Source organism: Trichechus manatus, unplaced genomic scaffold, assembly GCF_000243295.1.
Source record: "Trichechus manatus latirostris isolate Lorelei unplaced genomic scaffold, TriManLat1.0 scaffold00160, whole genome shotgun sequence".
In the NCBI taxonomy this organism is placed as follows: domain Eukaryota; kingdom Metazoa; phylum Chordata; class Mammalia; order Sirenia; family Trichechidae; genus Trichechus; species Trichechus manatus.
The window spans coordinates 3,102,209-3,122,565 of NW_004444096.1; the positions used below are offsets into that span (position 1 = coordinate 3,102,209).

Here is a 20,357-nt window from a genome sequence, read left to right on the forward strand (position 1 = left end):
AGCGCCAGCTGTGAATTCACTAATTTATGAAAAGCAAGCATCGGCCCCAAACCACATTGCCCGAGGTGGGGCCTCTTGAGTGGAGTCCCTTACCTTACCCCGCAGATGTAAGAGGTCTGTACGAGACCTTGCAAAATCCAAGTCTGTTAAATTCCTTTCTCAAAGACACTTCAGAGCAGTGCTGGCAACCACAAAGGAGCGATCTGTGCCCGTTTTTAGCCCTCAACGTTTTAAAAACATTATGGTCCTCTGGCTGAGTGAGTTGGCAGTGCTTTAGGGAAGCCTTCCAGTGTGACTTCTTCCATCCTGAGCCAAGCTTTACGGAGCGCGGAGCCAAGCTCAGGAGTTCAGACACCTGGGCTGTCGGGTAGCTGTGGCTTCAGGTACGTCAGCAGGCACTTTTCCAAGGTGAATCCCACGTAGCCACTGTTGCGTGCATTGTTAACTTCAGTGACTTTGAATTGTTTTCTTGTTCCCCTTGTTCAGCTGTCTAAATTTAGCATCATTTGCAAGTTCCAATAATTTATTACACTTTCTCTTCCAGACCCATTATTAAGTTTATGTCTTTTTAAAAATAACAAAGCATTAATCTCCTGTAATAGTCCACCAGTGCTTTATTCCAGCGGACTCTATGCGGTTTCTCGTTCATGGTCGTTACTGTGACATTGTAAAAAGCAGGCATCCCAGGATCTCAGCAGCCTGACCGGCACTGGGGTGTTTTCTAGTTATCCGTCTGCCAATGCGATGTGCTATTCTTGTTCAAACAGAACTTTCTCAGTGGAGATGTTTATTCACTGATGTTTTCAGAGTAGCTGTCTTTTCTGATTGACCTGTGCGTGCCTCATCAAACCACAGCACTTTAGCCTTAATCTCTTGTCCCCGTGTTTTCCCTTTCCCAAATGAACCTGTTTGTTACGCCGTGCCGGAGGACTATTTCCACAGTATAGTATATTGAGCATGCCAAGGCAAGCTGAAAAAGAAAACCGCGGGCTTCCAGGCCTGAAGAGCACTGAGCACAAGTTCCATCCGGAAGGACGACTGTCCCCATCACAAAGCCATGTCAGCCGTCTCACACTGGGCTTGTGAACAGGAGTCACTCTAAAGACATGCCCAGAGAGTGCCTCGGTGGTACAGACGGTTAACGTGCTCCGCTGGTAACTGAAAGGTTGGAGGTTCGAGTCCACCCAGAGGCCGCTGGCAAGAAAGGCCTGCGATCTGCTTCTGAAAAATCAGTCATTGAAAACACTGTGGAGCACAGCTGTATTCTGACACACACGGGGCCATCATGAGCTGGCATCGCCTTGACAACTAGTTAGAGATGCCCCAAATGCCTCCTGCCAACTGAGCAGAAGAGAGTATGATGTTCTTTAAGTGACACATACAACCTTTATGCTCATGTTGTCTGAGTCAGAACCACCGGCCCATCTGGAACCAGGAGCAGCGTCTGAAGGGAATGTGCCATTATAAAGGGTGGTAGCCGTCCACTGGTCTGGAATGTGACTCCAGGATGTGAAGTCCATTGAGAGCAGCCAGCATCTGTCAGACCCCATCTGCCAACCGGGAGGACCTCACTGGACCTAGAGACCACTGTAATGGGGCAGCCTCCATCCTGACCTGCAGAGTGTCGTATGACTGACTAAGCCGTTTGAACCACCCATGGTCCAAATCCAGACCAGGTTCAGGATGTCGTTCATGGAGGAGGGAAGGGATCACAAAGCCTCAACGATGAATACGTGTCTGTGTTGCACTTCCCACTGAAGCCCCAGTCCAGTCAGCCGGGCAACACAACACAACTCCATCCAGTTTGTTATTAAGCCACATATCTCTCCACGCCCATTGACAACAAGGCACCAGAAAACCCAAACTCGTTGCCGTCGAGTGGATTCCGACTCATAGCGACCCTACGGGACAGAGTAGAACTGCCCCATGGGGTTTCCAAGGAGCAGCTGGTGACCTTTTGGTTAGCAGCCGAGCTCTTAACCACTGCACCACCAGGGCTTTGGGGACAGGGCACAGCCCTAGGCTATCATGTGCCCAGATGGTCACAAGCCTGTGCAGCTCACAAGGACCTTGCAGGTTCTGTCAAGATAGTCTTAAAGCGTGTGAAACAATAGTTAAAAGTCATTTCAAATATTGCCACTCCTGAGTATGCTTTTACTTCTTTAAAAGAAGAAAACTCAGTGTTTTTATTATGGCTGAGAAGAAGTCAGTAAACAAGTTCTTCTTTCATAAGTAGTTTTTGTATGTTCAGTGAACAGACCTGCCCGTGTTCCTTTAGCCGTGTTGCCTCCCTCATGCTTGTATCTCAGATACTTTCCAGACAGTTTTTCTCAGTGATGTCATTGGCATCGGGTCTGGCTCCTGTGATAAGGCCAGGAGCTGTTAGCAAGTATGGCCTCAGCCTTGTCCGTGGCCGCTTCTCCCAGGAACTCTGAGTAAGAGACCTGCTTGTCTCCTTGAACTTGTCAACACCATTTATTTGGGCTCCCCCATTCCGCTTTCTTTATCTTTTTCCCACCAAGCTTTAGTGTGTCCAGCGTGTTTTTGTAAAAAGTCCCTTTGTTGACATTTGTTTTTAAAAGTAAAACACTAGTTTCATTTTTTTTGAAAAAGAAAGTGACCTCACCTTATTTCCTCCAAGGCATCAGGGAACATATTCTTGGCTCTGAAACCTCCTAGGGTTACACATGGATGTTGTACACAGAAGCCAGTAGACTGTCACACTCAGCCACTGGTCTGGAGGAGAAATTCACCCTGTCACCATACAGAAGGAGCCCTGGCAGTGGTGCAGCGGTTAAGCACCCGACTGCTGACCTATAGGTCGGCAGCTGGAACCCACCCAGCCGCTTTGTGGGAGAAAGATTTGGCTATCTGCTTCCTTAAAGATTACAGCCTAGGAAACTCTATGGGACAGTTCTACTCTGTCGTGTGGGGTCACAATGAATCGGAATCGACTAGACGGCATCCAACAACAACAATGTTACCGTGTGGGGTCCATGTGGGCCTGTCAGCCTGGCTCATACCAGGTCCAAAACAGATGAATGCTTCCTAGTTTTCTATGTAGTGTGACTATACTGTCTAATACAGTATTTAAATTTTCCCAGATGACCAGCATTTTCCTTAAATTGGCATTTGGTATATTGTGTAAATTGGGGAAAAAAAACAAAACAAAAAAAAAACCTTTAATTTGTAATGCTTAGACTTTTTTGATAAAGTATAAATGACAGTTTTGACAGATTTAAGGTAATAATGTACCATTTTGGGGAGAGGAAATAGACTAACTCCATAGAAAAGTGACCACATTACGTCTCTAGGAAAGGAGCTTTTTATAGTCGGCTTGTATTCTTCTTGTCCTATTTATGTCATTTTTTATTTTTCTTCCGATTATGTGCATAGCCCACATGTAGACAAATAGCACTGTGGGATTTCAGCCACCCTCCTAAGCACGTTGCCCATTTCCCGTGAAGCCAGCGTGTCAGTTGCGAAAATGACCATGAGCCACGTGGTGAGTGCTGCGTCTTCCCTAAAGCTGAGGACTTTAGGAGAATTTTTATAGGACTGTGAGGGGTGAGAACAGTGAAGAAAGGCTTGTGGGATAAAGCCTCCTCACCCCTGGCTCAAGAATAGAGGAGACCCTACACTTCCCAAAGATTTATTTCACTCTCTCTTCGATGGGGTCCGTGACAATTATGCATCCCTACATGGTGCAGATGGTTAACGCGCTCAGCTGCTAACCGAAAGGTTGGAGGTTCGAGTCTACCCAGAGGTGTCTGAGAAGAAAGGCCTGGAAATCTGCTTCCAAAAAACCAGCCATTGGAAACTCTATGGAGCACAGTTCTACTTGGCTACACGTGGGGTCGCCATAAGTCAGAATCCACTCAACAGCAACGGGCTATGACAATTGTAATGTTTTATTAACTTGTTATGTCTTGTCCTTGGGCTTTGCATAGTCTGGGACCTTAGAGCTAGTGGGTGCTGAGAACTTTTCAGTGCTCCATCTTCTACACTGTTTCTCAGGCTGCTGGTGGGAGTGAGGTTACAGAGGAGCCCTACGGGAAGGGACGACAGTGGACCTGGAGCTGCAGGGGGTCTGGGCAGCAGTTCACTGGCCCACCTGGAGCATGGGGAGTCTGAAAGTCTGCCACGGAGGCCTGGGGCGATGCTCCCCAAATAACCTTTCCATTCTGAGCCATCTTTATAGAACCTGACCCAAGCAGTGCTCTGCTAAGCAGTCAAAACCTAAGTGTTCGCAACGTGACTTCAATGATAGCAGCCGAGAACCTGTGCCCGCCGAGCACGGCCGGCGTTAAGACAGCGTGCCTGTGCGTGACGCGTTCACCCAGAAGCGTCGAGGCTGCTCGGTGGCCAGTGTTTTACTTCACACGCGTCTTAAATGGTTTCTGCTTTTTCAGCTCCTAACTAAGATGTACTTTAAGTGGCTTCTCGGGGCGGTGGCAGGATTTAAGAGGTGACCCTCACCTTTTAAGGGAAGGAAGTAATCCAGTAATAACAACAACAGCGATTATAGGACATTTTTACCATGGGCTTCCGTTGAACAGCACCCTTCTGCCTGTGAGTTGGGAATGGCTGTCACTCACCACACCCCACCAGCCACCGAGTTCACAGGCCTTTACAAGCTGCGACTGTACGGGAACTGGCCCAGAGCCGCTCCCAGCTCCCCGTCATCTTTGGTCCAAAGAGCTGTAAGCTGAGCAGTGGACCGTGTGGCAGAAATCATCTGAAACCGCAAAATGTGAAAAGACACAGAAGTACAGGAAAAAAAATTTACCTGAGTGGTAATCAGAGAAACGTAAATTGAAAACAATGAGAAGTTATTTTCACTTATCTAATGAAAGAGAGCCCTGGTGGCGCAGTGATGAAGCGTTTGGCTGCTAACCAAAAGGTCAGCAGCTGGAACCCACCAGCTGCTTCCGTAAAGATTTACAGCCTGGGAAACCCTATGGGGCAGTTCTACTCCGTCCTGTGGGGTCGCTATGAGTCAGGATCGACTCGGGGGCAACGGGAATGAAAAGAAACGAATTGTAATAACTAGGGATGGGAGCGATTCAGCAGGACAAGCTGTCCTCTGCACTGCAGGCGGGGTGCATATTGGAATGGTGTGTCTCAGCTCACATCTGACAGTGTGCACACAGTAAATACATACCCCACGAGCGACTCATTCCTTTTCTAAGGATTTGTTCTAAATAATTGAAGATACGCAAAAATAAATGTTTGTGAACAATTGTGGTTGTTAGTTGCTGTTGAGTCGATTCTGACTCACGGTGACCCCACATGTGCAGAGTCGAACTGCTCCACAGGGTTTTCAAGGCTGTGGCCTTTTGGAAGCAGATCACCAGGTGTTACTTCTGAGGTGCCTCTGGGAGGGTTTGAACCGCCCACCTCTTAGTTAGTAGTCCAGCTCTTAACCATTTGCACCACCGAGGGACTCCTTGTGAATGATAGTGTTTCTCAAAACATTCTAGGGTGGAATCTACATAAATGTCAAATAATGGTAAGGTGGTCAAATAAATCATCTAAGTATGGATAGAAGACTACTTCCTCATTAAAATCGCACATTTGAGGAATTTTTTCATTACATGGGGAGAAGTAAAATGCACTTTAAGTTTACACTTCTTGGATTTGAATCCTGTCCTCGCTACTTACAAGCTGTGTGACTTGGAAAAGTTATTTAACCTCTCTGCCTCAGTCTCCTTATCTGTAAAACGGGGGATGGAATGGTGGCATGAAGTTTAAATGAAATAATTCATTTGGTGCGCCCAGCGCAGTGCCTGGCACAGCGTAAATGCCTAATAAATGTTTGTGTTGAGTGAGTTAACGTCTGGGCCTCGGTTTCTGCATCTCTAAAATGGGAACGACAGTAGTATCTCCCTCAGAAGAAGGCTTGTGAGGCCTAAATGAGTTACTTTGTAGAAAGCACTTAGTACAGACCTGTCGTTGTTGGTTCCCACTGAGTGGGCTCCGCCTCATGGCGATGTTACACGTAACAGAGTGAAACGTGCCCGGCCCCGCGCCATTTTCATGATCGTAGTGTAGACCTAACCCATTGCCATCGAGTCGATTGCAACTCCTAACCACCCTATCAGACAGAGTAGCCTTTCCAAGGCTGTCGATCTTGATGGAAGCAGACTGCCACATCTTCCTCCTAGGGAGCAGATGGTCCTTTCAGGTAGCAGCCAAGTGCTTTAATCACTGCACCACCAGGGCTCCATGTGTGGACCTAGCGCACGGTAAATGCTGTGTAAGTGCCAGCTGTCGCTGTTTGTCCTAAAAGTGTTGGTAGATGTTCACTTAAAACCAGATACCTAGTAGAATACCGAGGCCGTTTAAAAATGCATATGCTCACACACAAAGACTAGAAGATATATATCAAAGTGACTATCTGGGTGGGAAGATTACCAGCAATTTTTACTTTTTGTACTTTCCTATGTTTTTCTAAATTTTCTGCCATGGATATACGTTGCTTTTATGGTTCGAAAAGCCAAACAGTAGTTTTAGAGAGTTGGAACGCTTTCTGTTTAGCCCGTGGTTATTCACAATAGTTGAGCCCCTGAGCTTCCTTCCGGTGACTTGTCTTTCTGTGTTGTGGTCCTGGTCTCTCGTCACCCAGAGGTAGTAGCTGAGCATTCTTGCAGCGTCCAACAGTGCTGTTCTGCTTCTTTGTTTGGAGAATCACAGAACAGTGATTCTCCACGCTGGATGCATGCTAGGCTCGTCTGGGGAGATTCTGATTTATACCCGTGTCCGGGCTCCTCACTAGAGTAAGCCCCAATATTCGGGGGTAGGCCCCGGGCATCAGTGTTTAGAAAAGCCTCCCCGGGTAATTCCAATGCCCATTTGTGTGGCACGCAGCTGCCGGGAACTAGGTTGCATCTGTTACTACCGTTTCCTGCCGCAGAGGGTTCTGCCCCATAAAAGAGCCTCCCACCCCTTCCTTTGGGTCAGTCTCCAGGTTGGTCCTAGCCGTAGTTCCCAAATCACTCGCAGGTAAGAATCAGCTGTAATGCTAGTTAAAACTACCGATTCCGGGGCCCTAACCCAGACCTACTGAAACGGAATTTCCGGGAGAAGAGACCCGGTGATGGGTGTATTTAACAGGCCTCCAGGTGACCCGGACTGTCAGGGAAACGTGGGAAATATGCGAGAGCCGCGGCCGTCAGTCTTGGCCGCACTGGAAATCCCTGGGGGGCTTGGGAAGACACGGATGCCTGGGTCCCCTTTCCCTCCGAGATTCTAATGCAGTTGGTCGAGGATCCACCTGGGCGTCAGGATTAAAAGTTCCTCCAGTGATTCTGACGTGCGGTCAAGGTTGGGGACCAGCAGCGTTGATGGTCCTCTAAGTGTGGTCCCCGACCAAGGGCATCAGCATCACCTGGGAACCTGTTAGAAATACAATTATTGCCCCCCCCACCCCCCAACCTAAAACCAAACCAAACCAGTGGCTGTGAAGCCGATTCCGACTCATGGCGACGCCCCGTGTGTCGGAGTCGAGCTGTGCTCCAGAGGGTTTTCAGTGGCGGACTTTTCGGAAGTACAGGCAGTACCCGGGTTACGAGCTTCAGAATTACAGACGGCTCGTCGTACTTGCCCTTGAATGTTATGGAAATTTGCCCTCACTTTGAGACGACTGAACCAACCCTTGCCTGCAGCAGATTCTTCATCGCAGTCACCTTCCGTTGCTGCCTGTCCAGCTTTTAGAGCGTTGAAGAGGGTTCCAGCTTTTCTTGCACTAAAGTAAGGCTAGATAAGAACCATATGCACCCGTTCTGACGTACCTACAAATTCTGAAAGACATTTAGGAACAGATCTCGTTTGTAACCTGGGGACTGCCTGTAGATCACCAGGCCTTTCTTCCGTGGCACCTCTGGGTGGACTCAAACTTACAACCTTTTGTTTCGCAGCTGAGCGTGTTAATTGTTTGCACCACCCGGGGACTCCCCACCCAGACCTACTGAATCAGAAGCTGGGCGTGGGACCCAGGAACCTGTTTTAGCCGTGCTCTTGGTGATTCCGACGCGCTGTCCAGTTTGAGGACCACCGCTATGGAGCGGGATTGTTAAAAGAGGCTCCCAGACCCCACTCCCAGAGCTTGCTCAGTCGGTCTGGACTGAGCCAGGAGTCTGCACGTTTAATCGGACCTGCATGCAGCCCAAGACCACACCTTGAGAAGCTGCGCTCTGGGGCTTCCCCTGTTCCCGTGGGTGTGTTAAGGTTCTAAGGGCCTTGGCGTATCTCGGGCCCAGCCAGCATCCCTGGTGTTCCTGTGGTCGGCCTGCCACTGCCACTTCTGGGCCATTGATGGCAAAACACATGGCCATCTTCCAGCCATCATTAGTGGGACGTGTCCTTAAAGTTGACAAGTACGGTGGTTGGGGTGACTTTTTAAAAGGCCCTGCCCTGAGTTGGACTTGGAATGCTGCTCACAGAAGCAGAGAAGTGCGTATTTCTTCTGTGTGCCCCTTCCCTTCATGTAACGTCTGTGCCTTTCTGTTTTGTAGGTTTTATAACCAACCACCGTTAGCGCGGTCCCCTCAGCCGCAGACTGGGAACAGCCAGGCCTACTGGAGGAGAAGGGGACAGGAGTACGGTGGCTGGCTGGGACCGAGGGACCGAGAGGACCTGGAGGTCAGAGGCTTGGCCCCAGCCCACGGTCGGCCTGTCCGCGTGAGGGAGGGCCCACGGGACGTCAGAGCGAGGACAGAGAATGTGACAAAGAAGGCAGTTTTGGAAGAAGAGCTGAGAATGGCGGGCGTGGCCCAGTGGCAGAACGCAAGCCTGGAAAGCTGGAGCCAGCCAAGGAGGCTGGGGAGGCAGATGTCTGAGGGCGGCGGGGAGAAGCTGTTTCAAGACCTGTACCCGCTCGTTGCGGGAGAACACGCTTTGAGTCCTCAGAACAGAGGGAAATCTCGGTCCTTGCCGAGAGTCCTCTCGCCCGAGAGTCTGAGCTGCGTGGAGGTGCCGCTGGCACTGAGTGGTAAACATTCGCCGGGTGTCCCTAAGATGCCACTTTATCCTCCAAACTGTGCACCCAATTTGGAAACCGCAAGGGACACCGAGAAGGGTGTCTTCATCGTTCCTTTACCACAACCTAAGTTTGGGAGACCCCTGAAGCCTCCGTCCTATGAGTCACACCAACAGTCCAGGGGGGGGGTGGAAAACAGCGAATACCAGGACAGCCAGTCAACGGACAACCCGTATGTCCCCTGTGTGACCAAAAGCAGTGAGCCCAGGCAGGAACGCTGTGGGTCGGACTCCAGTTTGGAGCCGCCAGTCTATGTACCCCCACCGTCGTACCATTCACCCTTGCCGCACATCACAAACCCGTACCTGGAAGATGCAGTGCCCAGACACGCATGTGGGGGTCACAGGCAGCAGCACCCCCCGACCGAGAAAACCAGTACCAGCTGCCAGCGTTCTGCTGGCTCCCCGGGAACCGGGGACGAATACACTGCAAGCCCACGCTCTCCTCGCGGGCGTCCCCAACACCCCTGTCCCACCACCGCTCACGACAGCTCTGTTCAGTACATTCCTTTTGATGACCCACGTATCCGACATCTTAAACTAACTCAGCCCCAAGGTTTCTGTGGAGAAACCCAGCTTTATGATAAGTTGTACGGCTCTGGGCCCGCTGCGCCCCAAGAGCCAGCTCAAGGGAAAATGCATCCTGGCGGTGCTGTTTACGGTGTGCGGGGCACAGTGCCCACGGCCGCGGGTGAGTGGGCCCCTGCCGTCTCCGCTCCTGGCCCCCAGTGGCCGCTGGGCCGGCTCCCCAGGGCTGGAGAACCCGCTGACATTGGTGACCAAAGAGACAGCTGTGCAGTGAGAGGAGAGCCGTCTGACGTGAAAGGCGCCCAGCACGGGCGCTCAAGAGGCCGCGCTGCTTCCCCAGCCCCACAGGGCGAGAGTTCCCGTGAAACCGTAACCAAGCTCAAGAAGTTTGAAACCGGGCTCCAGACTAAGAAAAGTTCAAAGAAAAAAAAGAACGAGACTGTATTTTGCTTGGTTTCCATCCCAGTCCAATCCGAGTCACAGCTGCCAGAGATAGATAGCAACAACAATGCCTTAAAGCCGAGGGCGGAGAGAAAGAACGGGCTCGATAAGAGCCCAGAGCTGCGAGAACAAAGTCTCCTCAGCATGTCTTCCACCGACCTGGAGCTGCAGGCACTGATGGGAATCGTTGCCAGCAGAACAGAGCTGCAGAAACAAGGTCTGGGGGAAGCAGAAGACAGACAAACAAATGACCTCAGATTCATTCACCCTACAGGACACAGAGCACCCAAGTATGCTGGCTCTTGGCCAGGGCACCAGTTCAGAGACCAGCAAACGCAAACCAGTTTCACCGAAGAATCCAGAAGCTCCCAGCTCCTCCCCAGTGCGAAGCCGGGAGGCTCAGGGAATGCAGTGCTGACTCCGAATTACTCGGACCCCACTGCCTCTGGCGCCCCGACACACACAGCGTTAGCTCCCAGTGACCAGAAGCAGAGGTCAAATGTTCATTCCTTAAAAGGTCAAGCGCACCTCAGCCAGTCGAGCAACAGCGCTTTCTCCAGGACGTCGTCAGCCATGAGTCAGGCCCCTGCATCCACAGCTTGCCTGCGTCCGCCCCACATGGATGTCCGCGAACGTGGAGCCAGCCCTGTGCCCAAGGACGGGGTGGTGAAGGGGGAACCAACTAGTCCGTGCAACAGTCAGGCCCCTGCATCCACAGCTTGCCGGCGTCCGCCCCACGTGGATGTCCACGGACACGGAGCCAGCCCTGTCCCCAGGGACGAGGTGGTAAAGGGGGAACCGACTAGCCCATGCAACAGTCAGCAGCTGTTCGGCCAGTTCCTCTTGAAACCCGTGAGCCGTCGTCCCTGGGATTTAATAAGTCAGCTAGAGAATTTCAACAAGGAGCTTCAGGAGCAGCCAGAGAGCAGTCACAGCAGCAGTGAGGGTAGCAGCGAGGAAAGTGAGGCCGAGGGGCACCAGGATGACGGCACGGTCTCCAGATGGTCTGCGTTCAGCGGGTACAGCCAGGCGGGGAGAGGGGACTGGCAGCCAAGAACGCCGCCCGAGGAGCCCGCGCAGAGGTCGGGAAGAGTGAAGAGTAGGTCTGAGAGCCGCAGCGAAGAGGAGACGGCCGCTCCCCCAGCCCAGGGTGTTCTGCAGGCAGAGGATAGCCGAGGGGACTCGTTCAGGTCGGCAGATGGAAACTGGATCACAGGCAAGAGAAACCAGGAGGTCGGAACCAGGAGAAGCAAGCTCGCCATCAGCCCAGGTCCCATGAAAAGAATGATGGTCTTTGGATCAAACGACATAAAACCAGCCCCTCTGTTCTACCCAGCGGGACTGAGGGAGCCACCCGAAAGCCAGAAATTTACCAGGGATGTACGTTCTGTGAAACTGAGCCCAGTGGACACTCTGGAGGCAGAGAGCGGGGACGAGAGGGAGACAGTGTTTCCGCTGTCTCTCGTGAACAAAAACCGAGGACTGTCAGCACCAGACTTGCGGTCCATGGGGCTTCATACGAGCCAAGAGCAGAGTGCCAGCAAGTTAGATGGCTCTTTTGAAAAAGCAAGTGCAATAGAAATCCCCCCAAACGAGTCCCTTCAAGAAAGGGCTGAGCGGATCCTGGGCATCGAGGTTGCAGTGGAGTCCCTCCTGCGGCCCAGCAGGAGAGCTGGACGCAGCCAGCACCCCGCACCTGATCAAAGTGCCTGCAGGCCGGATTCACCCAGGGAAGAGCCACTGACCAGCTCAGCCCGGCCAGACGGCCCCGCAGCATCAAAAGATGCCTTTTATGGCCGGAGAAAGTGCGGCTGGACCGAAAGCCCTCTCTTTGTAGGGGACAGAGACATGACTAGACGGACTCCCCAGGCACCTGACCACTCAGTTCTGGACGGGGCCATCATCTGTGACGCCCCCCGCCCTGAGCCCCAGCCCAGCCCCCTGGACCCCAAGTGCTTGGATCAAAGGGAGTCGGAGGCAAAACCAGCCTTCAGGTCCACTTTGTTCCATTTTATCGAGGGGAGCCCAGGTGTGGCAGACTCAGAAAAGAGGTGCAGAAACACTTCCAGAGTGATCGAAAGTTTGCAAGAGAAACTGGCCTCCCCGCCGAGGAGAGCAGCCCCGGACCGCGTGATGAGAATGAGGGAGGTGAGCTCCGTGTCCCGGATGCGGCTCCTGAGCTCCAGGAGCACCGATTCCACGGAGGAGGCCGAGGAGCTGAAGGCAGAGGAGGGCGCGGGGGAGCAGCCAAGAGACTTTGTGTCTCTGAACGGCGGGGACCTGCCCCGGAGGGTGGCCTCCGCGCCCAAGGGCATCATCGTTCTGGAGGACAGCGGGCACGTGGCACCACAGAGTGCAAGACAGAGCGGGGATCGAGCCTTCCCGTGCCCAGGTGAGGCAGCAGGCAAGAAGGCAGACTTTTCAGTATTCGTTTAAAATCCTCAGAGTCCCTGGGTGGTACGAACAGTTACGTGCTCGGCTGCTAACTGAAAGGTTGGAGATTCCAGTCCACCCATAGGTGCCTCGGAAGAAAGACCTGGTGATCCACTTCCAAAAAATCAGCCATCGAAAACCCTGTGGAGTACAGTTCTACTCTGACACACATGGGGTCGCCATGAGTTGGAGTTGACTCAACCGCAAATGATACCTCATAAAAAATATGAAGCTAGTAGAGAATGATAATTTGCCTATCCAGAAGAGATGAATTTGAATTATTTTACCAAAAGATTCCTCATTTTACAAAGAATTATCCAGAAGCTTCCTTTTAAAATTCAGATCTTATAGTATACTTACAATGATTATGTCATTACAGAAATTATATAAACTACTTTTCAAGCCACTAGAAAGAGGTGACTCACTGAAGTATTCCAACATTGGTGCAGGCCCCTTGACGTAGCATTTGTGCTCTGTGATATCCCCCTAAAATAACAGGCACCCACCCAGGTCTCCCTCATTGCTCTCTATTGACCAGAGAAGAAAAGACACACCAGACCTTTAAATTAACTGCCTCTCCCGTTATGCCGTCTCCTACATTCACACCTTCCAAAATCTTTTTTCCCCCTTTTGACCTAATTCACTACCACTCCATTTATGAAATGTTAAAGGATTTAGTGGACAGAATTGACAGCTGGCGCTTTCTCAGCGCTCTGCCCCAGGTCATTCTCTCACCAACTGTTCTCCTTCAAGTCCCCCGAGTTTTGACTGCTGAATCTCAGGGGAGATGTTTTGGCAACAGCATCCTGCGGGCCTTTCTGTCTCTCCACCCTCTTAATGTGTTTCCAGAGCCTTCTCTGCTTCATAAGACCACGAGGAGGTTTCCTGGATGGCAGGCAGCAACGATGATTCCATAGGCAGAGTTTCACCCTCTGAGCTCTGACACAAGCAGGCCAGGAGAACTGGGGCCTCCCCACATCTCTGTTGCAGGCACCAAGCGTTTTCTTCAGGGACTGGGCATTAATCATGAGCATTAATGATTCATCGTAGAAATGATTAGAAGAGTTGAGGTAGATGTTAGAAGGGCCACATCAGAAACCACATGAAGCTTCAGTCATTTAGTCTAAGCCTTTAGTTTTAGTTAACACGCTTGGCTGCTAACCTTAAGATTGAAGGTTCGAGTCCACCCAGAGGCACCTCGAAAGAAAGGCCTAGTTACCTACTTCCAAAAACTGAGCCATTGAAAACCCTGTGGAGCACAGTTCTGCTCAGACACACTTGGGGTTGCCATGAGTCGGATCGACTCAAGGGTAACTGGTTTGTTTTTTTAAAAAAATCAGGAAAAACTGTGGCCCCAGGAGTTGTGTTTTACATAGCTGCTGCCAGAACCCCGTCCCCTCCTGAGCCTGCCTCCCTTCCATTCCACGGTGCTGCCCCCAAGAGGCTGGTTCCGCCCCCCTGTCTCTCTCTTGTTTTTTTTTTTTTGAAATCTAAGGATTCAAAGGTCAATGGAAAAGAGCAGTTGTTACGCCTGGAAGAATCCAGAAATTTGTTGTTAAACAGAAAATCTGCTTGGTACTTTTTACATTTTCCCCCAAATACAGTACGATCCTCAGGGCTGTTAGCCAGTGTTGCTCTGCTCCCCATGCGTAATGCATTATTGAAAGGATACATTGGTGGGTCCTCTCGGGTCATCTTGTTATGGCACATCTGACATTTGTGGAGGAAGACAACAGCACTCAGGATGCGAAGCCTTTGCTGTTATGGTGGAAAGAGTGTTACATGGCCCATTTTTAGGACTGCTGGCATTTCTTGTAGGTTTAAGCAGGATCTGTCTCCCTACCCCCGCCCCCCCAAATATATGCCCACTTGCTTTCAAGTGCTGGTTTAAGCGTGGTAGGCTTGGAAAGTGAGTGTCCTCATCTCCCTAGCACTGAGCTGTCCGGTGTCCGTGTCTTAGTAATGGGGGGCTCAATAGATAACTCATCTGTAAGATCGAGATGATTCTCTCAGTGCTACCTCCTCCTGAGAATTATAAGGATTTTAAAATAGAACAAAATCCTGCTGTAATTAAACACCACTTCATAAATATTTCCATGTCTTAGTCTCTGGCCACGTATTTTAGGGAGTATTTTATAGCATAAAATTTCTAGCTCAATAAAACAGTCCCTCAATTATTAGCTTGACCGCTTGGCATGTGAGTGGGGTTGGGTAGATATTTGAAAACATCCAGCGAATATAAATTTTAATTTTAACCAGCCATTAAAAGCTTAAGATTGTTAAAAGACCTAACCTGCTAACAAGTAGAAATTTTACTTCTTTTTTTTTCTCCTCCCTGTCCAATGCATTTGTTAATAATAAAATGAGCGAAAACCCGAGGACAGAGGGCTGCCCCTGTCGACCGTTGCCTGGCATTCTTGAATCATTGGATAGCAGGGCATCACTTAGGGATGAGCTCTTACATATTCTGCTGCTCAGCTGGGTGTCCACAGACCTTTTCTGTGATGGTCACTAGGCCTTAATAGTCAAAACTGGTCATTTTGAGAGGAATATGGGTCATATGACCGAGACAATAAAGCTTTTCCACTCACTGTTGCTTCACAAATTAGCATAAAGCCTTGTTGCTATGCTGTTGATAAACTTTTGGACATTTTTTTTTCCTTTTTGATACACTTTATAATTTTAAACACAAGAGTCCTCCTCTCCATTTCCACCTCTCTCCCACGCGCATTACCCAGGGTGCTGGGACCACTTCATTGCTCCTAAATTCAGAGCCCACTTAAATTCAGATTTTGTTCTGGAACTGTGAAGTAAGATTATACTGTGTCTATCTCTACCCACCCCCCGCAACGCACACACGCACGCACTTCCAGAACTTCATTATTTGTGTTGTGACGTATACATCATATTATCCTAAACTATCTCTATTGCAGATGGAAGATGGTCATTCCAGCTGACATCACTGCAGTAATCTCTCTCTGGCTCTGCCTAGGAAATCGCCAGCTCAGAACTAATTCAGGTCGCGGGATCCTGTCTCAGCTGGGGGGATTACTTGCCAGTTCAGACGTGTAGGGACAGGCACTGACTGCCCAGAACCTGCTAGCTCCATCAGCCTCCGTCGTAAACACTCTTGGCGTGAGCACCGGAGGTGAACGAGGGGGCTGCCTGCTTCAGGCCCCAAGTGGGGGACAACTGAGAAGGCCTAATGAGGCCATATAATGCTGTTTGGAGGCGAGGCGTTGCCCATCTTCAAGGGCGATACCCACCCAGGCTGACCTCGGTGAGATGGCATCAGCTGAAGTAGAGCCCACGGGCGCCAGGATTCTGAATATCCATGGTGACCACTCCATCTCTGGACCTGCGCTCTCCTGTATAGTAGGCCCTAGTCACGGGTGACTACTGAGCACTAGAAACGTGGCTAGTCCAGATCGAGGGGTGCTGTAAGTGAGCCCTGGTGGCACAGTGGTTAAGCACTCACTCAGCTGCTAACTAAAAGGTCAGTGGTTCGAACCCACCTAGCTGCTCCGAGGGAGAAAAGGCTTGGCAATCTACTCCTATAAAGATCACAGCCTAGGAGACCTTATGGGGTGGTTCTACTCTGTCACATGGGGTCGCTATGAACTGGAATCAACTCGATGGCACCCAACAACAATAACAATGTAAGTGTGAAATACACACCGGATTTCAAAGACATAGTATTCTCCTCCCCCCCCAAAAAAGAATCCAAACGATCTTAATTTTTATGTTGAGTACATATTGAAATGATAATATTTTGGATATATTCGGTTAAATAAAATATATTACTAAGATTAATTTCACTTCTTTTTGTTTTAATGTGGCTACTAGAAAAATTTAAATAATATATGTGCCTCGCACTATATTTTATTGGACCTAGCCCTCCCTGATCTGACAAGGAGCCCGTTGTTCTACAGAATTCTTACCATGGCTCCCCTTAGCTTCCACCGTGGGACTCTGGGGCATGAGTACCTTCTTTGGAGGTGTCTGCAGTGTTCTTAGCACTGAGGTGAGCTGTTCAGTGCCCCATGCCTTTGGAATTTGGGGCTCAGTAGATGCCCACCTTCTTCCAGGCCTCCAGCTGGCCAGAAGTTTGACCTTCTCCCCTACTCATCCATTAGTGGCTGCCGCCCCGCTCTCAGTGGGGAAGAACCCATCTTTACTCACAGACGGCCCCTCTTAGAACTGGCACACATGAGGCTGAGTCAGCACAGAAGTGCAGTGCTCGACTTCCTGCCCTCTGTTGTCACATGGAGTGTTGTTAAGTGTCAGATGTCAGAAGGCCAACTCCTGCAACTGCGTCCTCTGAGCACAGATAGGCATTCGGCTCCCTGAGTCATGTTGGAGGGGGAGCAGGCTGTCTTTCCCATCTGGTTTATAATGTCTGACTCAAAGTGCTGTGCACAGGGTCTTAGTCGTTGCAGAAATATATTGTAGATCAATTGAAAAGGTGTGAGGAGGGCATGGGTAGACCCAGCTGCTGCTAGAGAGATTGGATTTTATGATGTCTTCATAGTGCATGGCTGTCCTGATGGCTTTGGGGAGAGATTGCTTGGTAATTGTTTTCGAATTGTACCATCCTTCCAGAATTCTTAAATATGATCTCTTCAAAAATTAGGGAAACTTTTCTCCTCTTGCGGCAGATGTTCTGACCATAAAAGGAACATAGGTGAAGCTCAGTTTGCTTGTAGTCCAGAGGTTTGTGGACCTGGACTTTGTCACACTCTGCGACACCCAGCTGTAGCATGAATGGCAGTTTTAGAAATGCAGGCCATCTGGGCACGGTGTGGGATTTTCTAGGATGGGCTGGAGAATGGATCCGTGTGGCAGCCCAGACTCATACGTGTGTGTGTGTGTGTGTGTGTGTGTGTGTGTGGCGTGAAGGCCTTAGAAGACGGTGCTTGCAGGCATGTGGCCCGCCCTGTGGCCCACCCTGTCGCCTGCCTGCTGGCTGGTGACCGCCAGGGACAGGAGACCTCTCATCGCCTGCCAAGCAGTCAGGATTGCAAGCAGCAGTGGGTCACAAAGATGGATATTCTAACACAAGTTTTCCATCTACTAGAATTATAATTTACTAAAAAAGTAAAAAAAAAAAATCTTTAGCGTCAGCCAAACATAGCACTCCCAGTTTACACACACTGCATGAAAGTGAATTATATTCCATCATGAGCAACAGGAGAGGATTGTCCCACTATTAAGCAACTCACATTTTTCCATCTGTGTTCGGGTAACGATCATACCAAATTAACCGGACCAGTTGCCGTGGAGTGGCATCTGACTCGTGGCGACCCCATGTGTCAGAGTAGAACTGTGCTTCACAGGGTCTTCAGTGGCTGACTTTTTGGAAGTAGATCACAAGATCTTTTCTTCCGAGGTGCCCCTGGGTGGACTCGAACCTCCAACCTTAGTTAGCAGCCTAGCGCGTTAACTGCTGGCACCGCCCACAGTTGCTAACATGACTCTCTACAACAGCCTTGTAACAATTGTTTTTCAGTCCTTAGTAAAAACAAGACTGTTGACATGTCTGAAGATGAACTTTTATACCATTGTGGATGTTGCTGCCGAAACATCTTTATTTATGGTCTGAGGATTAAACACAGAATGGACCAGTTGAATATGCCACTAATTCCCTCTGCCTTTTTTTCTTTTCTTTTTACAGATTCATATGATCCCAGCAGAGTGGAAAGGGTGTGATGAGATACTAGTGAAGTCTGGGACGACTTTGGTGTGCCGAGTATTCTCTGACTTGGGTCCATCAGCCCAACTGGCCCATGTACAAGCTGGAAACTGCGGGGTTTTAGTGTTGGTGCATCCTTTGCCACTGCCACTGGGAAATCAGTCATTCATTCAGAGTTGCTTCGTGGAGACAAAGCAAAAGTCCATTGAAAACCATCTGTGTTTAGAGCATGAAGATTTAATCTTTATATTTAGAAAAGAGTTTTCAGATGAACTCTCCTTAATGATGGATTTGGCCAAGTTGGTATATAGTTTGGTGTTAATCTGGTTCTGTGTGAACATTTAAACATGGGGGATCTAGTGAAATGATGTTGGAAGGATGGTGAGTGTTATAAATTCCCCTTCCTCATGGCCACGGCTTATGCCCCACGGTCGTGTGAAAGAGTCGGGGGCCTAGGCCTTTGCCTAGTATTCAGCACTTTGCTTAGGGGAAATGGGGAACGAATACATACGATCCACTTCTTATCAGTTTGGTCCTCCGCTGCTGGGAGTAACTTTACTTATGAGTCACTTGCCATCAGGGAAGAAAAGCAATATCTTTTAAGTCCCTGAAAGATTGAAAGTTGTACTATAACGTACTGAGAGTATTATTTATCTGGCAATGAAATACTTTGATCATTTGCAAACATGCCATTGTCTGCTTTGCACTCAGTATTATCTATTTTTATTTTCTGTATGGATGTTTAGAAATTCTTTATATGAAAAATAATTGCTAGTTTAAGGTAGACCATTTTAACAAAGTAACTATATTTCTTTTTACAAAAATGCTATTTTTCTATGATGTAAACACTTGTCAGGTGGCAGATTTTTAAGGAAGTATTATTTTATTTAAAAGAGTTGGTATCCCTCAGTGTGAAAGGAACCCAAGAAGGGTTGACACTTGCTTTAAAGCATATACTACGTCCCTTCCCACTTACCACACTGCTACTTTTCTTTTACTGTAGAAGGAGATAACAGTGTATACATTACAGGGTTCATAAAACAAACTCTCACAAGAATGTTTTACAAATGTAGCGGCAAGGTTACATTTGAAAATAACCCTCTCAAAACCAGCCAACATCCTTACAGCAGTTTTTGCTGCCCTATCAACTACAATTACCAAAATGTCGTTTTAGCCTTGTACGTCTGGGGGGTCTGCCCTGAGACGATGCTTTCCTGCCCCTTGCCCTGCCCCTTTACAGAAATACGTATTTTTATCTAGACTGCTCCTGAGTTAGTCTCTGCATATTTTTAAAAAGTGCTTGGAGACATTATATATGTTTGCCTTTACAAAAGTGTTATGAGGCCTATGTATTCTACTGTCTTTAATATTGCATTAACCTGCACAGTTTATGCATTTTTTATGCATTTATCCCTTCTTTCTAAGTAAGCTATTCTTCTTAGGTAACAGTTCATGAAGTTTCGGTAATGCCTTTCCTTCCTTCCTTCCCTCCCTCGCTCCCTTCCTCCCTTCCTTGTCTTCTTTTCCTTCTTCCTCACTCCTTTGTTTTGTGAAACCACCGTCTCCATTTTTAGACTTTTCAGATTCCTAAAATGTGAACTGTTGGGTAGTCTGTCATTTGGCCCTGAAACAGCTTTCGCCGGGTTGTTGTGGCCTGTTTTGATCTGTACCATGTGATTTTATTTCACAAGAACATCATGTATTTGGACTGTAATAAACCAAACAGACTCTAGCTGAGTAATTCTGGAAGATCTTTTCAAACACACTTATCCGCAGTCTTGGTTCTTACCTATTTCTTATAGTCACCTCTTTCCAGGTTTGGGCTCTTCTGAAAAGCTCTAGTAGGCTATAGCTTTCACCACAGCAATGATCTGAGCCAAGTCTCTGCTAGGAATGGCTGCAGCTGTCTTTTCTCAGGGAAGACTGAGTGGGAAGGAGGTCAGTGACACGGTTGGCTCATCATTCAAGTCATCTGGTAGACCTAAAAGAGGGCTGAGCGTCCAGGAGGTCATTATGAGGTCGCCCTTCCCTCTTTCAATGCAAATGAAAGAAGGTGTGTGTATGTATGTATGTGTGTGTGTGTGTATATTATATACATACATACACATATATAGCGCACATACATACCTATACTTATTCAGTAAAACCTGTGAAAGCTGGAACGTGTGAAAGACAGAAACCTGTCAGAGACGGAAAACTCAAATATTTTCCCCTAATAGAGAGC

The 20,357-nt window shown here is 49.0% G+C and overlaps 1 protein-coding gene across 1 annotated transcript in view; it reads left to right on the top strand.

Moving 5' to 3' along the window:
• The window catches only part of JCAD (junctional cadherin 5 associated), a 49,493-nt gene extending 30,096 nt beyond the window's left edge, over positions 1 to 19,397 (top strand). The window contains exons 4-6 of the mRNA XM_012558367.2: positions 8,517 to 10,590; positions 10,711 to 12,400; positions 18,116 to 19,397. Coding sequence (XP_012413821.1) covers positions 8,517 to 10,590; positions 10,711 to 12,400; positions 18,116 to 18,150 — 3,799 coding nt within the window. The 3' untranslated portion in view covers positions 18,151 to 19,397. The remainder of the gene's footprint in view (positions 1 to 8,516; positions 10,591 to 10,710; positions 12,401 to 18,115) is intronic.
• The last annotated feature ends 960 nt before the right edge of the window (positions 19,398 to 20,357 follow it).